The 27,136-nt window shown below is 39.5% G+C and overlaps 1 protein-coding gene across 4 annotated transcripts; it reads right to left on the bottom strand.

Moving 5' to 3' along the window:
* Nucleotides 1-530: 530 nt before the first annotated feature.
* Nucleotides 531-27,090, bottom strand: ZBTB18 (zinc finger and BTB domain containing 18). 4 transcript variants are annotated; one of them, XM_089668550.1, is made up of 2 exons: nucleotides 26,848-27,090; nucleotides 531-3,911 (listed from the first exon to the last, which is right to left on the bottom strand). In XM_089668550.1, the coding sequence occupies exon 2, from the start codon at nucleotides 3,895-3,897 to the stop codon at nucleotides 2,332-2,334; it is 1,566 nt and encodes a 521-aa protein (XP_089524676.1). In that variant the 5' UTR covers nucleotides 3,898-3,911; nucleotides 26,848-27,090; the 3' UTR covers nucleotides 531-2,331. The 4 variants fall into 4 exon arrangements, with proteins under 4 accessions (XP_089524676.1, XP_089524674.1, XP_089524675.1 ...); XM_089668548.1 differs by lacking the exon at nucleotides 26,848-27,090 and adding an exon at nucleotides 26,611-26,741; XM_089668549.1 differs by lacking the exon at nucleotides 26,848-27,090 and adding an exon at nucleotides 26,716-26,734.
* Between the last annotated feature and the right edge of the window lie 46 nt (nucleotides 27,091-27,136).

Below are 27,136 nucleotides of genomic sequence, written 5' to 3'. Positions count from 1 at the left end.
AGGGAAACGTGTATTCTTTACTTCCAAATATGTACGATTGACTATGTCAGGCTAGTGTTTTATAATATACTTATTACTCACAGTGACAGTTTTATTTCAGCCCTGAAACATTTATACTTTTTTTTTTTATTATTGTTTCATGTAAAATATTTTGGCTGAATGCTATTGTTTTACATTTAAAACTTGTCTATCCAGACATTTTTCTTCCATACAAAAATCTGTAAATATTTCTAAGGAAATATAAAACTACACTTTGTGAAAGATAAATCAAAGTTTTTAATACCAAATAGTATGGTGCTATCACAAGGAAAATAAAAACTACCATGTTTGTTTTCGAACCATTTCTTAATATATAGGAATATAGTGGGGCTTTTTTATAAACTGGATCTATAATAGTAAAAATAATATTTATACTGTAACTTCCATAATGTTGCATTAAAAGTTACAGAAACACAATAGCAATAGGATTAGCGAGCATACAATATCAGGTTTACCGTTTTGCTAAAATTATTGCAAACATAATATAACCATTTTGTCAGTTTATATAATTTATTGAAGTTTGCACACAAATTAAAAAAATTTACTGAACATACACAAAGTACAAAATTTAAAACAGCATAATAAATTACCCTCCCATTTCCTGGAAAATAAATCACACAATGATTGTCAAAGCTAGACAGCAGTCATTCTTAAAATTTAGTATTCAACACATAGCAAGCTTTAAAATTATGCTAGATCAAAACAAATCTGCCTATCCATTGATTGTCTTTTCTAAACAAATGTAATTTTATTAAATTGTTACTACAAAAGTATCTAAGCGATGATACATTAATTAAATTCACATCTTCCATTTTTATTTCAGAATGTTTTTGATTTTTAAGAAATACAACGAAATACAGCATACACCTCCCATTTTGGAAAATGCCCCTTATATTAACTGCAATACAATACTGGAGAGTTCTTTTAAATAAATAAATAGACAAATCAGTCTAAGAATAAATAAATACTCTTTATAAGTAAATTTTCCCAATACACATTTTTTTATAACTAAATTTGTGTAGCAGGAGAATGTTGTTATCTTAAGTGCTGGCTAATAAACGTATTGAGTGGCCAGGCACCAAGCTGCTTGGACATAAACCAATCTATGCCTCTACAACATGTCAGCTAGAGCTTCACTCGGGTGTTTTTTTTTTTTTTTTTTTTAGATAAATCAACCATAATTAATGGATTGGTTTGTTTTACAAAGTGCCATAATCAGTGTTCTGCTACATTTTGATGCACAGATCTTCTCTATTGAAAAAGTAGTACTGCACATTCAAATTTGTGTAAACAGGTATATTTTCCTGGAAGCAAGGTGTGTCAGATAAAATAATCTAACAACTTATTACTTACAGTGTGAAGGGACTACCCTTTAAATAAAATAAAAAACACCCCACACAACACAGTGCACGGTGTTTTTTTAAAAACACCAAGTTGCAATTGTAACAGTTTGTTTCAAAGAAAACATATTCAATTATCTTGCATATATGCAATGTCAATAATCAAAGGAAAAAATAACCATGCATTTGTTATATTAAAATAAAAGCAGCATTTGTATGACATCACCTCATCAAGTTATACAAGGTAAACATTTAAATTTGAAGTTCAACACCTCAGATTCACAATCTTTATATATATATATATATATGTATATATCAAACTAGGCTCTCTCATAAAAATGTGCTGTTAATCCTTTACCATTTACTGGTAATACAAATTGCTCTTATGCAACAGTTTAAAACTCCTCCCAAACTGGATACAAATATGTGAAGATTTTATTATTATTTTTTTTTAAATGTTTAAGAGGTAAGTTTAATTTAATTTAGTAAAGTACCTTTTGTGGATGGACCTATCACTTGTATCACACGGTCATGATTTCTTGACAGTGTGTTACATGCCTAACCAGTAAATTAATTAAAGCCCAATGTCTTCCTGCCAAATAATAAATACTGAAATAAAGGAAATTCCATAACACATTAGCCAGTTTTAATGTTTATATATGAAAATCTTGAAACGTGCAATCTGGATATTTAGTAACTGCAGTTTTAGGGAAAAAAGAGGTTTTCCAGTTTGTATAAGCATTTTGAATACTTACATTAACAAGACAATCATTTTAAATATATTTAGAAAAATGGCTCATTTTATATTGAAGACCAGTAACATCCCAAGTAAATTAATTTTAGCAGAGGGAGAGGCAGTCATGTAATATTTGACAGTGCATAAGTGAATACATGTATAAGCATATACATAGGTTTATAAAATGTGTACGCACATAAGCATGCACATCCTATTTTACTTCCAAAGATCTTGCGAACTGTCTTCTAAGGTCCAGTCTCTCACCGCTGGCAAGCTTAGTGCTTCACTTTTAACAGATAGAGAGTTCACCAGTTCACAGTGAAATTTTCTGATGTGTCTATATAGGTCTCCAGACTGTGTGAACCTTCGCTCACACCATTTACACGCATGTGGCTTTTCCCTTGTATGAACTACAGCATGCCGGCTCAAATTGTGGGAGTACTGGAAACTTTTTCCACACTGAGTGCAAGTGAAAGGCTTTTCTCCAGAATGAGTTCTTTCATGACGTTTAAGTGTGTACATACATGAAAAAGTTTTACCACACAGTGAACAAGTGGGAACGTGGACATCATTAGTGGGCTTATTACGAATGCCATCTTGTTCTCTGAAGTGTGTGCTTAAATGGATTTGAAGAATATGTGGACTTGGGAAAACCTTATTGCAGAGTGGACACATGAAAATTTGTCCTCCAGGATTAAGTATGTTTGAAACAAATGGAAGCAGGCTGTTGTCCATGTTACCTTCCATTGGAACTCTCTCATTCTCTGGAGTCATCATCTCATCATCACTTGCTTTTTCATCGTGATCCAACTCTCTTAAGACAGCATCTTCCCTTACTGGACCCAAGTGAACTGACTCGTACTGTGTCCTTACATCAGTGTTTACGCCTTCTTTCACAGTGCTGTGCTCTACATCATACTCGTTGGTATCTATATCATTTTCATCACAAGAAACTTCTTTTTCTACTTTTATTTGAACTAGACTGCTTCTCATTGTATCTGGTGAAGAAAGGTAGGAGCTGCTTAAAGGATCAGTTCCTGAAACACTGGATTTCACAGAAAGGTCCAAGACACAGTCTGAATCTGCTATGTTCCTTAAGGAAGTGTTAGATCTCATAGATAATGAGCTAGCTGAGCTGCAAGGACTAGGTACTGTTTTTCCAGCTGTTGTGTGTGTTTCAGTGTCTGCACTATTCTGTGTGACGCTTGTTGAATCAGAGGGCATTCGTATCCACATACTCTCAGATTCCACAGTCAAGTCATTTTTACCAGACAGCATATTCAATTTTTCAGCTTCACCGTCTTCATCATCACTCACTAGATCACCTGCCATATGGCTACTACCATCTGAAAGGCTCTCTACTTTATCTGAACAACTTGAATAATCTTCTTCCTTTTTTGTGCTATCTGCCTCTGTTGAAGCTTTTTCTTTCAGTTTCTTTTTGCAGACTTTTACTATGTCATACATGTGGAGATAGCTAGCAGCTGCTAGTACATCTTCAACTGGGAGATCTTTAAACTGGAGTTTTCCTTCATACATGAATTCAAGCAGCAGAGCAAAGGCTGGAGCTGTAACAATGTCACTGTTCAGATTAACAATGTCTCTTTTGTCTAGCTGATCCTTGTAAAAGAGGTGGAAATACATGCTGCATGAAGCCAATACAGCCCTGTGTGCTCGAAAATGGGCATCTCCTACAAGGACAGTGCAATCGCACAGAAATCCCTGATCTCTTTGCTCGCTCAAGCACTGTAGCAAATGTCTGCTATGCTCTGGAAAATCCATACTGTCTTCATAACCTAAACACAAAAGAAAAACAAGAAAAAACAAAACATTGTATTAGAGAAAGGTAGTAATATTTACCAATGCAAAATGACACAATAACCCCTTCTGACACAACTGCTACATAGACCGTAAAAATCTATAGATTAGGAAATATAGAAATAGCTATGAAAATACTATAACACAATGCTTTCTCTTGTCTACCATACACAGAATTTAATTTACAAACATCATAAGTGATGACATTACTTCTGAAATGAATGGGCCCCTGGCAAAAAAAATAAAAAATACAGCAAGGACAACACAAAATCATTTATGAATGTAATTTCTAATACCAAGTTATAAAAGTTTATATTAAAATAATTCCCTAATGTAAAACTATTATATTCTGGTTATAGAACATGCTAAAGAATATAAAGATTAACAATTACAATCACTTTAAGTGCCCCGTAACCCACATCAATCCTAATCCTTAAGAGGGCTAAAAATAAAGATTGGAGGGCAGCTCACAAGGTAGCTGTGATCAAATTAGCAGGCTGAAAGGACAGAGGGACGAAGAAGGAAGCTTATAAACATCTGATCCAGCTGACGGTGGCCATATGGCAGCTGCTGCCCAGATAAAGAGATTAAGAATAGAGGAGTGCGATTACAGCTGTCTGGCCAATTCAAGCTGCTCAAATCTACAAGTTCTAAATTAGTTTGCTAGTAGATAAACCAGTCCAAAGCATTAATAAAAAAAAAAAAAAACACAATAAAAAAAGAGAAATATTAATGTTAGGTACATCCAGGAAAGTGTTGATTCTTACTACCAAGCAAAATGAAAGTGAGATACATGTGGGAAAAAACAAACAATGGTATTCCTAACAAGCTACATTAAATGTTGCTGCACGTTTATACGTTCTTTGCAGGCTGTTATTTGTTTCAGCTTTACACACATATACATGCAAAAATATTTAGCATTTTGTAAATAAACTGGTAAGCAAGCAAAAGTAATTACTGACTCATAATAATGATACACTTTTACAGATTCAACAGCCACATTCAAATAATGAGCTACACGGAATACAGTAAAAAGTGAATGGCTTAAATAAAAATTTAACTTTTTTGTTTAAATGACAAACACATTTTGTTTCACTGTCATGACTGATATTCAATATATCAAGCATAAATAATATAAATGCCAACATGTTACATTTTACATAAGACTGATCTAGCAAAAATATTACTTAAAATATACTTAGATCTATGTTCTAAATAATAATAATATTAATATTGTTAAATCAGCATTTCCCCCCACCAAATAAAACTATTATGTTCAAACTTACAATGATAATTCAAAGAAACTATTATTTATTTTAAACTAAAAATACAGCATTAAAAAAAAGGTATAAAAATAAATGTTCTTTTTTTTTTACCATAAGTCCTACCTTTTTTATACATAGACCTGTATTATGATCCTGCCTCTTAGAAGTGCTGTATGATGGCTGTAGAGATCGGCTCAAGAAAGAAATTAAAAACGAAAAAAAAAAAAAAAAAAAAACCTGACAAACAGATGCAAAGTGGAGAGGATGTTAGAGAGGAATAAGATACCTTTTCCCCACACAGCTCTGCACACACTAACTCCCTGGCTGTGTGTTAGAATAAAAGGCTGAGGGATGGCAAGCTGTCAGCTGCTCTGACATCATGTTCAGATGGAAATGCTACCTCCAGCTGTGCTCCTTTTAATGCCATATGCTGCTCCTCTACACTCCTGCCACCAGCTTTTTCTTTGGAGAACTTTTTTTCTTCAGTTTGTATAAACAAAAACTTCAAAGTTTCCTCTTCTCTAAACTTTCTTCACATACCAACTTAACATATGGACTATTATAATTATGGAATTTTCTAACAACTTCACACCATTCTTGATGGTTTTATGCATGGAAGGTATGCACTCCCACAACATGCTGCTTAAAAATATATTTTAAAAAATGTATAGACATGTGACTATACCAGTTTTTTCACATTCCTATTTTTCCTTGCAGTTCCTGCCTGTAAAAATTAGATACGTTAATTTATATTTCACAATTATACTAGTATATGTATAAAAAGGTAGTTACAGCACACTAATATTTTTAAAATATGACTACAAATATATATATAGTTTCCTTCACATGTAGAAGTAGTGTTCCTCTGATAACAATAAAGGGCGCACTGGTGATGAGTGCGTGAAAAAAAAAAATCAAGTTCTTACTGCATGTGGCTGATGAAATAGCACTGCAACCTTTTACAGTAGGTGCACATATCTCTATTGTGTTCATAAGCCTCACATCTGGGAAAGCCACATAAACAAACACTAAATATTAGTTAAGTGAATTGTGACTCGGCTTTTTAATTGGTGTCAAAATAGCTGGTGCTAAAATTATCTAAACAACAGACTTTAAAAAAAATACTGTTTAGACATTAAGACGGTGTATCTGTTTGCACTATAAAAAAAAGGGAAAACTTGCTATGTGACTTGCCTGTGCTTAATTTATAGAAGACAGTAACACCTTTCTTATATTAATTCATCTTTGCACATTTTCTTGTGGTAATTTTACAGAATACAGTATCACCTTGAAATAGTTAATCTGAAAAAAATTTTATTCTCTTATAATAATTAATCTTTACACATTCTCTCATGGGTAAAGCACATAGTTGAAATTTGTGTATTGGAAAAATACTCCAACATGACAGGACTCTGGTATTTTTTTTTACTATATTAAGAAAATGCCGAAATAAGAGTTTTGTGTATTAGACTGAAATCAAACAAACAGATAAGTGATTAACAATCAGTACATATTAAATAAAAAAAATGATATATATATATATATATATATATATATATATATATATATATATATATTAAAAAAAAAACCTCATAGCAATATAGTAAATCCCTCATTCAATAGCATTAACCAAATGCTGCTGGAAGATGTGATGAGTGTTGAACACTGAGCAAAGGGATAAATGCCAATGCAGATACATGATCATATCGAGTAAGGAAGAATTATACGAAAGAATGCTACTAAATAAATATATGTCCTGCTATGCGATAAATTAAAAGATCAAAGCCAAAATATAGTCTGCACATATTTAGTTGAACGGTGTATAATATACCTTTATCATTAAACTAAAATAAGGGTGGTATGAAAATTAAATTTCATAGAAAAGCATTCTATAGCTTTAGAGTAAACAGTGTGTTCATGTTTAGCAAGGTGGCTTTCATCGCTGCACTAAAGGCACTCAAACACAAGCCGGTGGTGACCTGCAGTTTTCCCTCGCACTGCAGTGAATGAGCACATATAGCTTGTCCATATTTATGTGCTGGAGAACTGCAATCTGACCTGCAGTTTTCTTCACAAAGATGTCTATACGTAGCCTGTAACATGCTGCATGCCATATTTCTAGAGCAACCTAGTGTAAAACTATGCCAGAATTGTGAAACCAGTCACAAACATTTAAGAGTGAATTTTATGCAATAAACATATGTTTAAGGCCTCATTCACACATTTGCCGCATGTTGCATTAAGGCAGCCATTTTATTTTGAATAGGCTTCCAATGCACCACAAACCAAAGCATTCACTTTTTGGTAATGCACAATGCACAGATGGTTCCCATCTGCGGACTGTGGTGTGCTGCAAAGCACGTTCATTGTGGTGCGTTTAGAAGGTGAATGGCACTGCAACGCACATTGTGCATTACTATGCACTGCATTAATGCAAGAAAAAATATGTATTTTAGTGTGCATTGCCACAATTCACAGATTTCACTCCAGTCCAGGGGCCCATTTGCAACATTTTGCTGTTGTAACCTGCATGTTAGGGCGTGTATTGCTGCAATGCATAGTAAAGCACATTTCATCGTGAATGGCACCCTAAAGCACCTTAAAAGTGCATTTGCACTAAAATGCACACAGTGTCCTGTGTGTTGCACTGCAGGAAAATTCAGATTGCCCTATTTTTGTATGCATTGTGGGGAGTTTTAGTACATTCATTTTGAATGTGCAGTTTAATGCACAGCAATTCAAATCAATGACTCTAATGGGGAAATTTACAAATACTGGAGCACTCAGAATCTGGTGCAGTTGTGCATGGTAGTCAATCAGCTTCTAAGTTCAGCTTGTTCAGTTAAGCTTTGACAATAAAACCTGGAAGCTGACTGGTTTCTATGCAGAGCTGCACCGGATTTTGCGCTCTCCGGTTTTAGTAAATAACCCCCTAAGTGTTCACATTGATGTGCCAGTGATGTTTTCATAAGAGTACCTTGGTTTGTGCTGAAAACCCCCTAAGAACCACAATATGATGATCATTAGGTTAACTGAATGCTTAAAGTAAGCACTTGTTCACACCAGCCCCATTGGGTTGCATCGGGCAGCCTTCACTAACATAATCCCAATATACAGACAAGACAATCTACCTTATGTCTTAATGTTTCAGTTCACACCAACACACTGGATGTGCGCTGGAAAAAAAGGAAGGTTACATTTCTATGCAGTGCAGAGTGTTGCGACATGCTGCAGCATATCAAAACACACTGTCCATAGAGTTGAATGAAATTTTGTGACAATTCCATAGTTATTAAAAAAAAAAAAAAAGTGAGATGCATTGTAACAATTCAATGCACACCAGAAAGCTTGCATTACATGTAACAAAGTGCACCCTCTGGTGTGGATGGGCCCCAACCCTTTTCATTTTCCAAATTTAAAAAAATGGCAAGATGAATCAGAAGAAACCTTTACTGAATCAGGCCCCCATGCTGTGTGCTCACCATTGAATCCCCTAGAAAATGTTTACTCTGTGCTCTGTCCAAGTAGGAATATCTTACGGAATTGGGGACAGGCAAGTATAAGAATGGTAGGGGGAATACCTGTTGTGCTCCTTAACTGTGACTCGCCAGTGCTCTGGCTACTGTATTGTTTGTTGTTTTGCACCTCAAATTTCATAATAAAACAGATTGAAAGTAAGGAATGGTAGGGGAAACTAGGGGCAGGGGAAGCTTCCATACAAATGTAACTGCACTTTAGGTTTATATCACTATATCTGTTAATACACATGGGCTGATTCACTAAAAGAGCTCACAAACTCCACACAATAAATTGGATGAATACTCACTTTTATCATCCATCATGTAAAAAGCAAATTCTGGTTTATTTAATTTGCACATGATGAAAAAATTAAAGTGAATATTCACACTCCTTTAATCAGCCCAAGAGTATCTAAGTCAAAATGTACCTGTATTAATTTTGAGCTCTATTTCTATAGGCAGTTTACAGAGAGAAGCTAATTGTAGTTTACAGTACAGTCTCTAAACAGCAAAGAAGTGGCATTATAAATGAATTACCAACACTGCCAATATTAGGCCTTCTTAAGCTAATGGATATCTGAGCCATGGTTGGCCCAGCCAACACCACCCTGCTCCATAAGCTTTGAGTTAGGCAGAAATATTTGGTGAAACAGTGACTGCAGCCAATCAGGGTGTAAACTGTCAGAATACAATAGGCGGCAGTGGGCTGAACGAGAGAAAATTAAATGCTTATGGCCGGGTTTAAAGACCTAAAAAAACCATAGAAAAGAAGCATAAATAATTGCTGTTGACAATGAACATCAACAGATGGCTATTCTAATTTTCAAATCTGCCCTAGAAATACTACTGAGCATCTTATTGAAAGCCCATAACACATCAAAACAGTTTTCAAAGAGTGGGGAGTTAAATAGGTTTAATTAAAATAGTAACTGAACTCTGGAAGCAGAGGCAGGCAGAGTGCAAAGGACTAGCCACCAACATTGCCCATGGCCTCTTAGCAGCTCATCCTTTACCCATTACTGACTTATTTTGCCTTGTTCTGCGGGCGGCAAAGCAGTGAGCAGAACAGTTGTGCACAGTATTAGTCACCAAAGCTCTGAGATTAGCAATCAGAGACAGCAGTGTCTTAGATTCCTTCTACAGTTATGAGGTTGTGGGCACAGGAGTGCCTAGACATCCTCACATACCAAGAAGTACACTGCTATTTTTCAGGGGGATTTTAAGACAAAAGCTATATTTTTAGGGTACTGCGTGAATAAATGAAGAAATGCTAATTGGCATTTCTAAATATTACCTATAACATAGCAAATCTCTGAATGAAATTAGTTACTACTACTTTAAAGCCCATCTCTTCGCAAGATTGGGAATGATCCCATCCCTCCCCCCATCCACCTTGCTCCCATTCATAATTAAAAGGCAAAAACAAAACAAAAACTAAAAACTGTTTAACTCACCTGGGAGTCAATTCACTAAGAGTTAACCACTTGCCTACCAGGCACTTATACCCCCTTATTTACCAGGCCAATTTTCAGCTTTCAGCGCTGCCGCACTTTGATTGACAATTGCGCGGTCATGCAACATTGTACCCATATGAAATTTTGATCATTTTTTTCTCACAAATAGAGCTTTCTTTTGGTGGTATTTAATCGCCGCTGGGTGCTTTACTTTTTGCGCTATAAATAAAAAAATTGCAAAAAATTTGAAAAAAAAAAAAAAGTTTCTTTGTTTCTATTATAAAATTTTTCAAACAGGTATTTTTTCTCCTTCACTGATGTACGTTGATGAGGCAGCACTGATGGGCACTGATAGGCGGCACTGATAGGCAGCACTAATGAGGTGGCACGGATAGGTGGCACTGATAGACAGCACTAATGAGGTGTCACGGATAGGCGGCACTAATATGCAGCACTGATAGGCGGCACTGATAGGTGACACTGATGATGGGTACTGATAGACGGCACTGACTGGCATCACTGCTGGGCACTGACTGGTGGCACTGACTGGCACAACCCCTGGGCACTGACTGGCAGCACTGGTGGGTGGCACTGGTGGGCACAGGTGGGTGGCATTTCTGGGCACAGGTGGGTGACACTGCAGAGTGGCACAGGTGGGTGCACTGCTGGGCACAGGTGGGTGATCTGCTGGGCACAGGTGGGTGATCTGCTGGGCACAGGTGGGCAGAGCTAGTGGGCGCACTGCTGGGCACAGGTGGGTGGAACTTGCGGGTGGTACTGCTGGGCACTGATCATCAGGGCACTGATCATCAGTGCCCTGATGATCGGTGCCGATCCCCGCTCTGACAACTGCCGGTTCTCGGCAGTACTTTCCTCACGATCTGACAGCGTGAGGAAAGTGCAGCCGAGAACCGGCACTTGCATTTCCCTCTGATCAGCGTGTCATTGGACACCGCTGATCATGTGGTAAAAGGCCGCTGTGATTGGCCTTTTACCACATCACGTGATCAGCTGTGTCCGTAGGACACAGCGATCACGGAGATCGCCGGGTGCGCGCCCCCTGGGGAGCGCAGGAGAGCGCGTTCTGGGAGGCCGTCATATGACGTCCACTCAGAACTGGCCGGCCGCAGTGCAGCCGTCATTCGGCTATCTGCGGTCGGCAACTAGTTAAAGAACGACTGAATAAATGCGGAAACATAATGCATGTGTACATCTTTTACAAATGTGCAATGCACTAAGAATTTTGTAGTAAATAACTCGTGGTAAAATATAGTTATTGCGGTAACTACAGCATATTTTCATGCGGTAATTTATCGCACAGTAGCTGGTTGTTAAGGAACCAAGCTGCCGAGCCCTTAACAATAGAGGACTCATCAGTTATCAGCGATGACAGCTGAATGTAAAAAACAAGAATTGCCAGTATTCCCCCCCCCCCCCCCATACCAAGCCCTTTGGGTCTGGTATGGATTTTGAGAGGAACCCCCACACCAAAATTAAAAAAAATAAGTAATAAAAAAATGGTGCGGCTCCCCTCCAAAATCCTTACCAGACCCTTATCCGTGCATGCAGCCGAACAGGTCAGCTGGGCCACATGCCCTAAGCATGGGGGTGGCTCCCCTCCAAAGCACCTTGCCCCCATGTTGATGGGGACAAGGGTCTCTTTCCCACAACCTTGCTGGTGGTTGTGAGGGTCTGCAGGTGGGGGACTTATCAGTTTGGAAGCCCCTTTTAACAAGCCCCCCCCATGAGAGTGAGTATTGGGTACACTACTCATTCACAAAACAAAAAATATTTTTTTTACTTCACTTATAATTGCCGGCACTTCTAGTTTTTTACATTCAGCTGTCACCAAGAAACCAGCTGACAGCTGATGAGTCATCTGTTGTTAAGGGCTCAGCAGCCGGCTTCCTTAACTAGCTTAGAAAAATATACCGCATCTGATACCGCCAGCAAAACCCTGGTGGTTAATATCGTATCTTTTTTTACGTTCGGTTCAGTTTGGAAATTGGACTTAACAGCTTACTGTGTGGTTTTTTTGCAGTATTTACCAGCACATGCATTATATAATGCATAATCGTTAATAAAAATTATATATAATTAATTTATTAATTATATATAAATATATATATATATATATATATATATAAAAAAAAAATATATATATATATATATATATATATATATATATATATATAAAATATATATAAAAATAAAAATACTGTAACAAGATAATCAATGCCATAATGTTATGAAATATATACACTCACTAGCCACTTGGTTGGACCCCCTTTTGCCTTTAGAACTGCCTTAATTCTTTATAGCATACAGTTGCAAGAAAAAGTATGTGAACCCCTTGGGATTACGTTGAGATTTGCATGAATTGGGCATAAAATGTGCTCTGAACATCATCTAAGTCACAACAATAGAAGAACACAGTCTGCTGAACATAATACTACACAAACATTAGATGTCGCCATGGTTTAATTGCACATAACATGTAAACATTCACAGTGCAGGGAGGAAAAAGTATGTGAGGCCCTTGCTTAATGACTTCTCCCAGAACTAATTGGAGCCAGGAGTGAGCCAACCTTGACTCCAATCAGTGTAATGATATTGGATGTGTTGCTGACAGCTGTCCTGCCCTTAAAAAACACACACCTATTTTGGGTTTACTGGTTTCAAGAAGCACTGTCTGATGTGAACCATGCCTCGCAGAAAAGAGCTCTCAGAAGACCTACGATCAAGAATTGTTGACTTGCATGAAGCTGGAAAGGGTTACAAAAGTATCTCCAAAAGCCTTGATGTTCATGTGTCCACGGTAAGACAAACTGTCTACAAATGGAGAAAGTTTAGCACTGTTGCTACTCTCCCTAGGCATGGTCGTTCTGTAAAAATGACTGCAAGAGCACAGTGCAGAATGCTGCATGAGGTAAAGAAGAATCCCAGAGTGTCAGCTAAAGACCTACAGAAATCTCTGGCACATGCTAACATTTTTGTTGACACATCTACAATAAGGAAAACATGAAAAAAGAATGGAGTACATGGGAGGACACCACGGAGGAAGCCATTGCTGTCCAAAAAGAATATTGCAGCACGTTTGAAGTTTGCAGAAGAGCACCTGGATGTTCCACAGCACTACTGGCAAAATATACTGTGGACAGATGAAACCAAGATTGAGTTGTTTGGGAAGAACACACAACACTATGTGTGGAGAAAAAAAGGCACAGCACACCAACATCAAAACCTCATCCCCACTGTAAAACATGGCGGAGGGAGCATCATGGTTTGGGGCTGCTTTGCTGCCTCAGGGCCTAGACGGATTGTTGTCATTGATGGGAAAATGAATTCCAGAGTTTATCAAGACATTTTGCAGGAAAACATACGACCATCTGTCCGCCAACTGAAGCTCCGCAGAGGATGGGTGATGCAACAGGACAATGACCCAAAGCACACAAGTCATTCAACAAAACAATGGCTGCAACAGCACAGAATACGCCTTCTGGAGTGGCCCAGTCAGAGTCCTGACCTCAACCCGATTGAAATGCTGTGGCATGACCTTAAGAGAGTGATTCACGCCAGACATCCCAAGAATATTGCTACACTGAAACAGTTTTGTGAAGAGGAGTGGTCCAAAATGACTCCAGATCGTTGTGCAGGTCTGATCTGCAACTACAGGAAACGTTTGGTTGAGGTTATTGCTGCCAAAGGAGGGTCAACCTCATTAAGTCCAAAGGTTCACATACTTTTTCCTCCCTGCACTGTGAATGTTTACATGTTATGTGCAATTAAACCATGGCAACATCTAATGTTTGTGTAGTATTATGTTCAGCAGACTGTGTTCTTCTATTGTTGTGACTTAGATGACGTTCAGAGCACATTTTATGCCCAATTCATGCAAAACTCCACGTAATCCCAAGGGGTTCACATACTTTTTCTTGCAACTGTAGATTCAATAAAGTGTTGGAATTATTCCTCAGATTTTAGTCCATATTGACATGACAATAGTGGTGCACAGAATTGAAAATTCTTGGACCGAAACCAAAAAAGGACAGTTTTTTAAAAAAAACATTTTTTTTATTTAATTGTATTATATTCGACTTTTTAATTATTATCATGAATTTAAATAAGTATGCATTTATTTTTAGCACCTTTCAGTGAACAGGCTGCTTTCACATTAAGCAGTTTTTGCAGCGCTTTTGCATTTAAAAAAAAAAAAAGGCACAAGAAAAGCTCGAGAAAAATGCATCCCTTTAAATTCAATGTATGTCTTCACACTGGTTCTTTGCGCTTCCCTTGCGATGTCAATAATTCTGCTTGCTGCATTTTTGGCGGGTTAATAAAAGAAAAGAAAAAAAAAAAAACGCACCTCCCCATTGAGACTTGGTTCACACCAATGCATTTTTTTAGGGCTTTTTGCAGAAATGCACTACAGTCCATTTAGCATGGTTTCCTATGGGACACTTCACATCTAGGATTTTTTGAGCTGCTGCGTTTTTGGAAAGGGTCAGGGACTTTTTTTTTTAAATGCAAAACATTGCGTTTTTGGTTCAATAGACTTCAATGGAGAAGCTGCAGAAAATGCATGAAGTGGGTTTTTGCCATGTTTTTCTGCATTTTGCATTTTTAATCTTCCCAGCAACAAGCTGGCCATAAAAATAAATAAAAAAACTCAAAACGCATAAAAAAACACGGCAAAAATGTGCGTGCAAAAAAATGCAAACAGACAAAACACAAACTGAATTGGTGTGAACCAGGCTTGAAATGCATTGAAAACCCATCAACACATGCTGCATTTTGATGCTTTTTTTTTTTTAGTCACATGACCTATGGAAAACGCACCCTAACCGTGGTAAGATCGCTGCAAATTTGTGCATTTTCGGCAGCCACTATTGGCACCTTTTCTCCTATTGGTAAAATGCGGATAACACTATTTTCAGCCGCCAATATTTCGGTGCATCCATACATGATGTCATCATGCAGCTGCTGCAGATTTGTCGGCTGCACATCCATGATGCAAATTTCCCGTTCTACCACATCCCAAATGTGCTCTATTGGATTGAGATCTGGTGACTGTGGACAGTGAACTCATTGTCATGTTCAAGAAACCAGTTTGAGGTGATTTGAGCTCTGTGACATGGGGCATTATCCTGCTGGAAGTAGCCATTGGAAGATAGGTACACTGTAGTCATAAAGGGATGGACAAAGTCAGCAACAATACTCAGGTAGGCTGTGACATTTAAACAATGCTCAGTTGGTAGTAGTCAAAAAACAGAAAAAAGAATAATTAACGAGCGCTTGGAGATGTATAACAAGCAGCTGGCATGAAAGGCACAAACCTCAAACCTTCACACTAAGATAACAACACATGCAGCGCTATAGATGGTTAATATAAAATAACATATAAAGTAATATGTGATGGACTACTAGTGCTTAGTAGTGATTGATAAGTGTCCTCATAGCATAATGCAATAGTCCCAATAAACTGTGCAAAACGTGGTGGACTCCGTGCTGAAAAGTGTCTAATATTATGCACTCACCAGAAAGCGCATAATATGCGCATTTGAGTTGTCAGACTACTCCTGGTCCCAGAAAGTTGAACCTGTATGGATCATCTGGCAAGCTGTCACTCTGATGAGAATAAACTTTTCCTTGGCCAGCAGAGGGATTCCCGACATCCAAAGACCCTTATAAGACTGATCCAGGTTCCTTAACCAGGGCACTCATATGAAGTATCCACCTTAAGAAAGGGGGGGCTTGACCAAAAAGCCCACCCCAAAAAATACTGATAGTGTAGTATGTTCCAACAAAATCCTTTATTGTAGAGTATAAAAACACAGGTCACTCACAGGGTTTCCCAGAGTCAAAGATGGCCGCCGGCCTCCACGAGGTACCGAACGGCGTGACGTCACCGGCTAGGCTCCACCCTAATGCTCAGTTGGTGCTAAGGGGCCCAAAGTGTGCCAAGAAAATATCCCCCACACCATTGCACCACCAGCAGCCTGAACCACTGATACAAGGCAGGATGGATCCATGCTTTCATGTTGTTTACACCAAATTCTGACTCTACCATCTGAATGTTGCAGCTGAAATCGAGACTCATCAGACCAGGCAACGTTTTTCCAGTCTTCTATTGTCCAATTTTGGTAAGCCTCCGTACAGAGTGGTTGTAAACGAGTGGTTATTTGAGTTACTGTTGCCTGTCATCTTGAACCAGTCTGCCTATTCTCCTTTGCCATCAACAAGGCATTTTCGTCCACACAACTGTCACTCACTGGATATTTCTTTTAGGACCATTCTCTGTAAACCCTAGAGATGGTTGTGCATGAAAATCCAAGTAGATCAGCAGTTTTTGAAATACTCATAACAGCCCGTCTGGCACCAACAACCATTCTATGCTCAACGTCACTTAAATCCCCTTTCTTCCCCATTCTGATGCTGGGTTTGAACTTTAGCAAGTTGTCTTCACCACATCTAGATGCCTAAATGCACTGAGTTGCTGCCATGTGATTAGCTGATTAGCAATTTGTGTTACCAAGCAATTGAACAAGTGTACCAAATAAAGAGGCCGGTGAGTGTACATCTTTAAATAGCTAGGTTCCAAGCAGCTTGTAATTAAGGTGGTTGGACAGACATAGGGCTAATTCACATCACAGCAGCAGCTGGAATGCAGTGCAGTCCGGCCGCAGCAATGTAGTGCTTTTTTTAAATTAACTTTATTTAAATGTCACACAGACATTTTATAAAGTTCAACTGGCCGCAACGTGGTGCTAGGCAGTGGATTGCCTCACACTGCACTGATAAAAAGTAATGCATGCAATCCTTTTTTTCAGCACACACCACGGTAACAGTGGTGTCAAACAGGGAACATAGGAAGACAAAGCATTTTGCCTTGTCATGTGGTTCAACTGCATTGGAATAGCTGCCCAAGGCAATTCCACAGAACCTGGCATAAATATATCCTAAAGAAAGCAATTTGAAACAAGTAAATGGACAACCACTTTAAAAAAAAAAGGTATAAGCAGCGTTTCTTTTTTTTTTTTAATTCAAACTTGTCTATATGAATGTTTTATAATATTTATAACAAAAATATTTTTAACGGTTAACACAGGAAGTTATTGCCTTTAGAGATCAGGAAGAAATTCTTTCCCTTGGAGCAAACGGAACCAAGTTTTACAATGGTTTTTGCTTTCCTCTGGATCAAACAACGGTTTAGAATACATTCTTTTTTTTTTTTTTTTAACTAAAATGGATAAGCGTCTTTTTTCATCCTAACTATGTCACTGTATATCTATGTTAGAGTGTCCATATTCATCACATATGCAGGGCTCTATTTCTTGCTTAGTAGTGCTGCGTAATGATAAGGCATTGCTGATACTCTTTTCTCACTGGGAGAATGGTCTTATTGAAAACAACTGACTCTTTGGAAAAACCCACAATGCTCATAGCCACAATGTAATATAACCTGCTAATTCTTTGGGTCATATGAGGGATTTTGAAAGTAGCAAAAGTTTTTGTACTTGAGAAGTAAATGAAAGGGAGGAGTTACAAAACAGCCCAGCAAAGAGCATAATTTTCTATGTGATAATGGCAATAGTCTTGGTGCAGTCTTCTGTATGTTTGCCTTGTGTGTACAACTAACTTGTCAAAGCAGACAGTCATAGCCCTCTATATGGATCTGTTTAACACCTATTCCTTCCCTGACATAAAAGTATTAATAGTGAAAAACAAAACAGAAAGTGGCCCTGTGGGGCATTGTTAACAGAAGTTAATAGTAAGGTTTGGGAACTTAATCTGCATTCTAACTGACATAGAAGGTTTGTCAAGTACACTGATGATTCTGCTGGTCATTTCTGTAGTGTCAAGAATCTGGACCAATTCTTTGTTTGTGCACCAGGCTTGTGGCAGTCTGGTTACTATGGAAGACTTGATATCCTTTAAGAGTTAAAGGAGATTGCTGGCGTTTGCCAAGGGAGGCCTCCTTGTTAATCAGTTTATCTTAAGGCCAGCAGCAAAACACCTGTGTGATTAGACTCTCAAGGGGATAACCATTCCCTGACTCTTTTGCTGCATACAAGTCCTGAGTCAATGTCCGCAAACGTCTAAAAAAAAACAAAAAATGAAGAAAGAATGCTTCAAAGGATTCACCTTTGGGAACGTTACATGTTCCCATAGCCACAGCCCGACGCCCCCCTCCCTCTGACAGATAGCACGGGGAGACTTCCCTGTACTATCTGTCAAATTTGAAAACAGTGCGGCCGTTCGGGGCCCCACCCACGTGGTCACATCATTCATTCATGAACTTCCATGAATGAATAAACTGCAAGTCATGACAGGCTTAGCGGCTGTGGGCTTGTAGTTTTCAATGAACAACCACGACGCTGTGGAGCCCCGCAATAGTTCATTGAAACTTCCTGTTAGAATATCTGCTTGCTTGTACATCACCGTATGGCAAGCAGATGATATTCTGACAGGTCTGCAGGAGACCTGCATGGCATCAGCGATCTACTGATCGCTGGTGCAACGCTTTCCAGGCTTCTGTAGACAAAAATAATAAATGCACATTTTTTTTACCTGCAAAAAAATGTGCATTTATTATTTTTGTCTAAAAGGTGAACTTATCCTTTAAGGTAGAACCTCTAAGGATGTCTGCATTCAAAACTACATGAATGTGTACACTTCATTCGATTTTCATTTAAAATGTTATGTTATCACAAAACAGTAATTTGCAATTAGCATGCGGACACCATAACACACAGCAATGCAAAGATATGTACAAACCCAAAGGATCTGTATGCACAGACAATAAAAATGGAGCACTTGGCACTCATTTCTGATGCCTGCCAAATGGCTCAAAAATACAAATACTTTGTGCTTCAAATTAGTGCTGTGACATGTTCCCTGAACACTGCCTTCAAGGGCCCACCACTGCCTAAGGAGGCAGGCATATTCACTTTCATTGCTTTTCAGCCCTACAAGATAGGTGAATGTTTAAAAACTGGAGAATGAACATTACTCAATAAGATATGTCCTACTCCAGTTTACCATCAAAATGTTTTTACTTTTGGCTAACAATGTATTGTTGCGCTCAATGTGATGCAAATAATACAAGTACAAAATAGGGGCATTGGTCTTGACTTACTAAAGCCGGCCACAGATGATGTGATTTGATGATGCAATGAAAATTGCTTGATTTCCCCATCAACATAATGCTGATGGAGGAATCCCTCCTGTGGAGCTGTTCTCTCAGCAGGGGGGTGCGGGGGATAGCCTTCCCTGCCAGGAGAACACAGCAATTATTGCTAGTAGCTATAGCTGCTAGTAATAATCACAAGAAAAATCTAACAGGCTGGCTGTACCCAAGTCATACAGTCACATAGTTAGTCTGGCTGAAAAAAAGACAAAAGTCCATCCAGTTCAACCATAAAAAAAAAAAAAGTTATAATCCTACACCAACAGTTAATCCAGAGGAAGGTTAAAAAACCCAGCAAAGCATGACCCAATTTGCTCCTGCAGGGGTTAAAATTCCTTCCTGATCCCCCAAGGAGGCAATCGGATATTCCCTGGATCAACTTTACCTATAAATGTTAGTATCCATTTATATTCTGTGTATCCATGAAAGAATCCAGGTCTTTTTTAAAGCAAATCACTGAGCTGGCTAGAACCCAACTCTTGAGGAAGTCTATTCCACATTTTCACAGCTCTTACTGTGAAGAAACCTTTCCATGTTTGGAGATTAAATTTCTTTTCCTCCAGACGTAAAGAGTGCTGTCTTGTCCTCTGTGATATATCAATAATCCAGTTGAGTGCAATCAGTCTGCCCATAGACGGTTCGTATCTCAGCCGATCCCTGTTGAACCAGATGAGATCCATAACATCTATGGCTGGCTTAAAGCAATATAGACTTAGCAAAGTGGATGTTCACTGACATTTAAATAAATAAGGTGAAGCTGCAATCATTTCAATTATACACAAGCAAAAAAAAATGTGTTTTCTTATTTAGTTTCCTTTGTACATAATTGTGTATTGAAATGAACACAGATTCACCTTATTTACTGAGCTCAGTGAATTTCATATTCCAAATAAATGTGCTGCTTAAAGCGAAACTACACTGCAGTTGAGCACCACATAGAAAAAATGCTATTATTAATATTCAAAGAAAACTCCCCACCCATTCATGTTTCTATGGTTTATTTTGCTGAGAAATCACTTAAAAAAAAACACCCGCTAGCATTTCTTGCCATGGCCATCATGAGTATGGGCAGATGATTCATGTAGCATTGACTTCCTGGAATCCATCTGCCCTTAGTTCAGGCATACAAGCAGAAGGGCTTGCTTAGCTGAGAAAACCCATCCTCCCCTCCTGGGATGTATGACATAATCTGCCTAGGCATGGAAACCTGTAAGTAACTGAAGAAATGTAAAAGAAAAAAAAAAAAAAGGTTTAAAACAAGTAAATATGATATATGTTCCTATCTATTTACTAACGCTAGCAGCAGAAAGATTAAAAATAGTCAGTGTTGATTGAGAGAGTGAAGTTACACTTTAGGACCAGGCAATAGAGCAGGAGATGTTAGGGAGCTATTGGCAAACTCCTTGCTGTTCATAGCAAACAATCAAAATACTAGTTTCATTTGAACAGCAGTAATGAGAGTTCTAAGGTGATGCTATGGGCAACAATTAATCTTTTCCGCACTACATACAGTGCATAGTCTTTGCGGCCAATCCATACACTTGGTAAGATAAAAGGTGCAGTGAAGCACAACCACTAGGTTGTATGACTAAACAGAGGTACAATATGTATGTGTAATAAGAAAGCAGAGCTGCCCTATATACAAGTACAAAACTGATGCAGAAATGAGAAGCTCCAGGTTAAAATAACATTTTTATAGCTCCTTATGTGTGTCAGCCCTTTAGACCACAGACTACCAGTTTTATATACTGTATGTATAGCAGTTGCTTGGATAGTTGCCAGCATGCAGATCCTACCATAAAGTGAACCTGTGCTATGTTTCCCACCAGCACAGCATTGCGCTTTTCGTCAAGCGTTTGCACTTTGTTAGTGTAAACCTATGCACATATCCCAACCCACAATACGACACAGAGCTTGCAACTGTCCCTGTTTGAAACCAAATCTTGTCTCCATTTCCTTCTAAGTTGTCCTTCCTTTTGGTTTGATAGTACATATTTGTTAGAGGTCTGTATACTTAACTTCCAAATGTGTTATACAACACTAACACCATTAATCCAACCTCTAAAGTAGTGGAATAGTTATTTTGAAGCCAGTATATTCTAAAAGTAGTGAAAAAAGCACTTGTGGTTTTAACCATTTTTGATCTATTAATTCTTAATGGGGTACATAACTGTGGCATGGCAAGGGTGTCCTTTGTGCTATGTTTTCTTCTTTAACATTCCAGAAGTTTGAGAGGTATGCAATGCCTGAGCAGATCTGGGGAGTGTGAGGTCTCTATGGATGTGCAAGGAAAAAAATGTTGCTACTGGCACTGGAATCTAGACATCCTACCCATATGTATTGGTAGGCTCTGGTATCCTGGTCTGTGGTGCAGCGGTTTTCAGTTGTATAGTGTTTAATGATTACCACTATGCCTTACAATATGCAGGCAAATTGGAAATTGTGAATGCTAAAAGGCCTTCCTCGCAGACCTACTGTTCAAAAATGGGACACTTCCAAAAAGAAGGACCTGACTTACCCTAATACATGTAACTTATAGTCAACATTTGATTATATAATGCAAAGCATAGGGAAAACTGGTTTCTGCTTACTATAAGAACAACCCCTGTAGCACATCTGTGAAGTATGTCTAAGAAGGGAGACTTTGTAATTCAGGACTACCACTATATCAGGGTTTTGAGGGATCTAATACCTTGCACAGCGCTCTCAGTAAAATGCATGAAGCTTAGGGACCCTTCAATCACTGGGTACACTCAGACGTAGACCAAGTTGCATTCATTACCTGCAATGGAATCTACCAGGTGTTCCTGGCTGTGGTGTTGGGAAGGGGATCCCAGATCACAAGACTGAAAAACATTACACATCCTATGGCAGGCAAAACAGTTTACATATATGTATTTTAACTGTATATCTAGCAATCTGCTTGAACTTTAACCACAGAAGACGTTATTGCTGTAATTGGCTGGTGCACCAAAAACAGGTATTTTGATTTCTGAGAGTTAACTCACCTAGTCCTTTCTAACAGTAATTCTGTCACAAACCTGGCTAAGCTTGAAAACACATGAACAGAGGCTACCACCTGTGAAATGTTTATGTTAAAGTGATCAGCAGATCCAAGGATAAAAAGATAGAAATAGTTATATGTTGACTTTACCTGTGATAGGGGAGCTTGGCCTTCCCTTCCCAATGCTTTCTGTTGGTCATTGAGGCTACCCTTTACAAAGAAAGGGTAATGACAATGGCTTGAGGAACAATCATTTACTTTTTTTAAAAAGTCAGTTTTTGAACATAGCTTGAGCTGCTGAATGTCTGGTTCTTGGTTTGACATACTGCCCATTGTCTTATCCTTCATACTCACTATTGTGTCCTCCCCAGCCCTCTCCTGCACATATACCCGCTAATATACTCTTCTGCATGTACTACATGCTGTCATACCCTCTTCTCTCCTCTCTTGCATATCCTATAAACACTTACACAGTCCAGCACTTCCCTCTGAAATGGGACAGTCCTCTGTCAGTGTCCGCTGTCATATCCTCTGCTTTCCTCCCCTACACAAAATGCCCACTGTTGTATTCTCTACAATCCTCTCAGCCCCCTCATGATAGTAGCTAAATAAAGGAAAAATATATATATAAAAAAAAAACATTATTAAAGTGGATCTTCACCCACTTTCCACAATATGAATCCCTTTATCACAATTGCCCCCTCCACCAAATTTTTTTTAAGTAACTTTGTTTTCCATTTTCTAAAGAATCTACTTCCCACTTCTGGATTTCTTGCCTAATTGACTCACACATTCCAGGAGGCTTTGGGCCAAATCTGTGAAAATGTGTATGTGGTGTGGTGTGGTGCAAAGCATCATCAGGAGACAGCAGTCTCTTCCTGGTTCTTGCAGCTGGCCCCATGATGATGTGCAGCGTGTGCACATCAATGGGGAGCAGCTGCAAGAACAAGAAAGAGACAGCCGTCTCCTAATGACGTCAGAAGAGCAGATGGTGGTGCAAGACCTGGTGAGCAGCAGCGGAGAAGAACAATGCTGGATCTGCTGGACATTTAAATTTATTGTGGATAAACCAACTAACAAGGTAATTAAAAATGAACAGGGGGGTGTAGTTCCTCATTAATTTCACACAGTCTTAACTTTCATATTTAATCAGAAGTTTGGAGGGAATATCATGTTTGTGTGTATATATTTTTACTGAAAACATCTCTGCAAGGTTTTCATTTTTCTTAATTTTTTTTCTGACCACTAACCTACTTTTTAATCCCATCTGGCAGAAACAAATATCTAAGGATAAACACAAGAGGTGCTCATTTTGACACTGCAAGATGCAGTCAGGATAGTTTGAACTGCTATAAAGAGGATTACTAATATTAGACAATTTTTTCGGCAGCTCCTTACTATAAACATGTGATACACATAAAACAAGCACTATCAAAAGAGGTATATATGAATAATTACAGTAGATCTATTGGTGCTGTAGCATTTTTGCGATGGATTTATTCTTTTATGCTACGTGCACTGCTCACCAGAACAACTTGCACAAAACAGGTGTTTGAAAAGATGCTTGGAATGCATTCCGGATGCCCCACTAGAAACTGTGCCAATTGCCTGGATCCCGGTCATCGCTTAGTCATACAGATCAGACAGTGGCTAAGTGGTTAGCACTTCCGCAGCAGCACTAAGATCATCAGTTTGAATCTCAACCAGAGCACTACCTTCCTGGAGTTTGCATGTTCTCCCTGTGCCTGCGTGGGTTTCCTCCCACACTCCAAAGACATGCTGGTAGGTTCATTGGCTCCTGTCTAAAACTGGCCCTAGTATGTGTATGAATGAAATGTAAATTAGGGACCTTTGATGTGAATGTAAGGCAGGGAGTGATGTGAATGTGCAGTATGTGTGTAAATAGCTGCAGTAAATTGACAGTGCTATATAAGTACCTGAAATAAATCCATTTACGTTCTAATTCCGTAAAATCACTTAAATCCATTTTTTTTAAATGATTGAACAAATACTTCCAAAACTGCATGCTTGAATCAGCTGGGCACATTCATCCCAAAGGAATCTCTCCAAGTATGACTAATAGTCTATACTGTACACAAAAAAAAAAACCTTTACACGCAAAAATAGAAAAAAACAAAACAAAACAAAATTATCAAATGAAAAAAAATACAGTACTGAAAGCTTGTAGGGACTGCACTTTTCTAACTAGTGTGAAATTATAAAAAAAGCTTGTCGTCTTTAAACTTTGCAATTGCTAACACAGAAAACACTAAACAAAATTTAAGATTACTAAAAAGGAAAATAAACGTTTGGAAAGAAATATACCAAACACAGGAGAACACTACTATACACAATGAGTGGGCAGTTAAGCATAGAAAAAGATCGACATTAGTCTTTCACAACCTTTTTAACACAGAGGAACCCTTGAAACAACTTTCTTGTCTCATTGAGCCCATGCTAATAATGACCATATCTACAGCTCACAGTACAATAATGTGATGGTTGTTGGGAAGAATGCTCCATATGTCTGTGGGGAGTAGGATGAATCCCCCCTTAGTCGCCTTCACACCAGAATGTTTTGTAGATCAAAGCTACAAAATTCCCATGCTTTTAAATGGTGTCTGCAGCTCAACACCTGAAGCTCAGAAATGTATGCGAGTTACTTCTGAAGAAAAATTAGGGTTAATTTTTTACTTCAGTGAAAGCGTGCGAAAATACGCGTTACGTGCGGTTTCCAGGTACACCCCTAATAAAAGCCTGTGGAGCCAAAAATGCCCAATCATGCCCCTAAAGAAGCTCCTAAAATGCATGAAAAAGCCTAAAAAAATCTAATGTACGTTACACTCAGAGGCTTACAGATATCTAAAAATTTTGTTGGAGTCAGTGGCTACACTGGAGAAGCAGCAATCGCTCAATGAAGGAGTGGCCCCTGACAGCTCCAAAGGGCTACAAATGTTGTTCAGTATACAGCAGAAGACTGTTAGAGACTGCAGACACACCCGGAGGCTGCAGACACACCGCAGAAGACGGCCGCAGACACACCATAAGAGACGATCGGAGCCTGCGGACATACCGCAGGAGACGATCGGAGCCTGCGGACATACAGCAGGAGACGATCGGAGCCTGCGGACACACAGCAGGAGACGATCGGAGCCTGCGGACACAGTACAGGAGACGATCAGAGTCGGCGGACACAGTACAGGAGACGATCAGAGTCGGCGGACACAGTACAGGAGACGATCAGAGTCGGCGGACACAGTACAGGAGACGATCAGAGTCGGCGGACACAGTACAGGAGACGATCAGAGTCGGCGGACACAGTACAGGAGACGATCAGAGTCGGCGGACACAGTACAGGAGACGATCAGAGTCGGCGGACACAGTACAGGAGACGATCAGAGACGGCGGACACAGTACAGGAGACGATCAGAGACGGCGGACACAGTACAGGAGACGATCAGAGACGGCGGACACAGTACAGGACACGATCAGAGACGGCGGACACAGTACAGGACACGATCAGAGACTGCGGACACGGTACAGGAGATGATCAGAGTCGGCAGACATACCGCAGGAGATGATCAGAGAATGCAGACATACGGCAGGAGAGTATCAGACTGCAGACATACCACAGGAGACGATCAGAGACTGCAGACATACCACAGGAGAGGATCAGACTGCAGACATGCAACATAGGTGCTTGGAGAGTGAATAGACACTACAGGATATACATAGAGAGGATATGCTCCATGAGACTGCAAGAGTTCACCGTCATTAACACCTCTTTACAAATGATTGCTTCCCCTACTAGCTGCTGGGTCCTGCAAGGGGCCACACAGCAAGTACCAAAGGGTGCATGTGGCCCTCAGGTCGCAGGTTGGGCACCAGGGCCCTGCAACCTCTGGAGGAACCCTGATTTACATCATCTCAATATCACGGATCACTTATTAGGGTTGGATTCAGGAAAGCCCACTTAATAACTCCTATTGTACCTCTTCAGACTGGGAAAAGAAGGCACATTTCCTTAGAAAGTAACTTGTCATGTAGAGAACGATCACAGCACATCCTATCCGATTTCTGGGTACGCCTAGAGCAGCTTTGCACAGCAACCAATCAGCTTCTAGCTTTCATTTTCAAGGCTTAACTGAAGGAGCTGAAGGTAGACGCTGATTGGTTACTGCGCACAGCTGCTCCGATTCTGATCTCTGGAAATACACACGATGAGACGGAGATAAACTTCACCAACCTCCTCTGAACTGCAGCCAAGGGGAGCAGACAGGCAGGCTGTCCGGAGATCAGCGAGATGAATAATGAAGACAGGGGGAGCAGCGCCGTCCAAGTGTCAGCTCACCTGCCACGCTCTGGACTCCTCTATACAACCCCCACCTCGTCCTCTCTAGACTCCTATGGACACTCCGTCCACCTTGTCCTTGAAGCTGCCCGGCACACACACTCAGCCCCCTCCATTGCCCTCGGCTCTTACTCTGAAGAATCCCGGTCACTGCTTGTCCAGTGACCGCTCCTTTCCTCCGCCGTGCTCCGGCTGTTTGCTCCGTGCCCGGCCGCCTCAGTCCTCCGTCAGGTAGGTGTCCCCAGCGCTGAGCCCCGGGGCGCCACTGGCAGCACACATCAGTCTGGCGCGCTCTAGGTGGGCCAGGTGCCAGAGAAGGTAACCACCGAGGAAAGCTGGGAAGGATGGCAGCAGCAGTAGGCTGGCCACTGCGCACGCGCGAGAGTTCACGGGGTAGGGGCGGGGAGTGTCACTACAATTA

The sequence above is a fragment of the Staurois parvus genome, unplaced genomic scaffold (assembly GCF_062004578.1).
Source record: "Staurois parvus isolate SC_StPar_1 unplaced genomic scaffold, SC_StPar_1.0 ptg000059l, whole genome shotgun sequence".
In the NCBI taxonomy this organism is placed as follows: Eukaryota; Metazoa; Chordata; class Amphibia; order Anura; family Ranidae; genus Staurois; species Staurois parvus.
The sequence above is the reverse complement of the archived record's forward strand: the minus strand, read 5'-3'. Positions and strand labels throughout refer to the sequence as shown.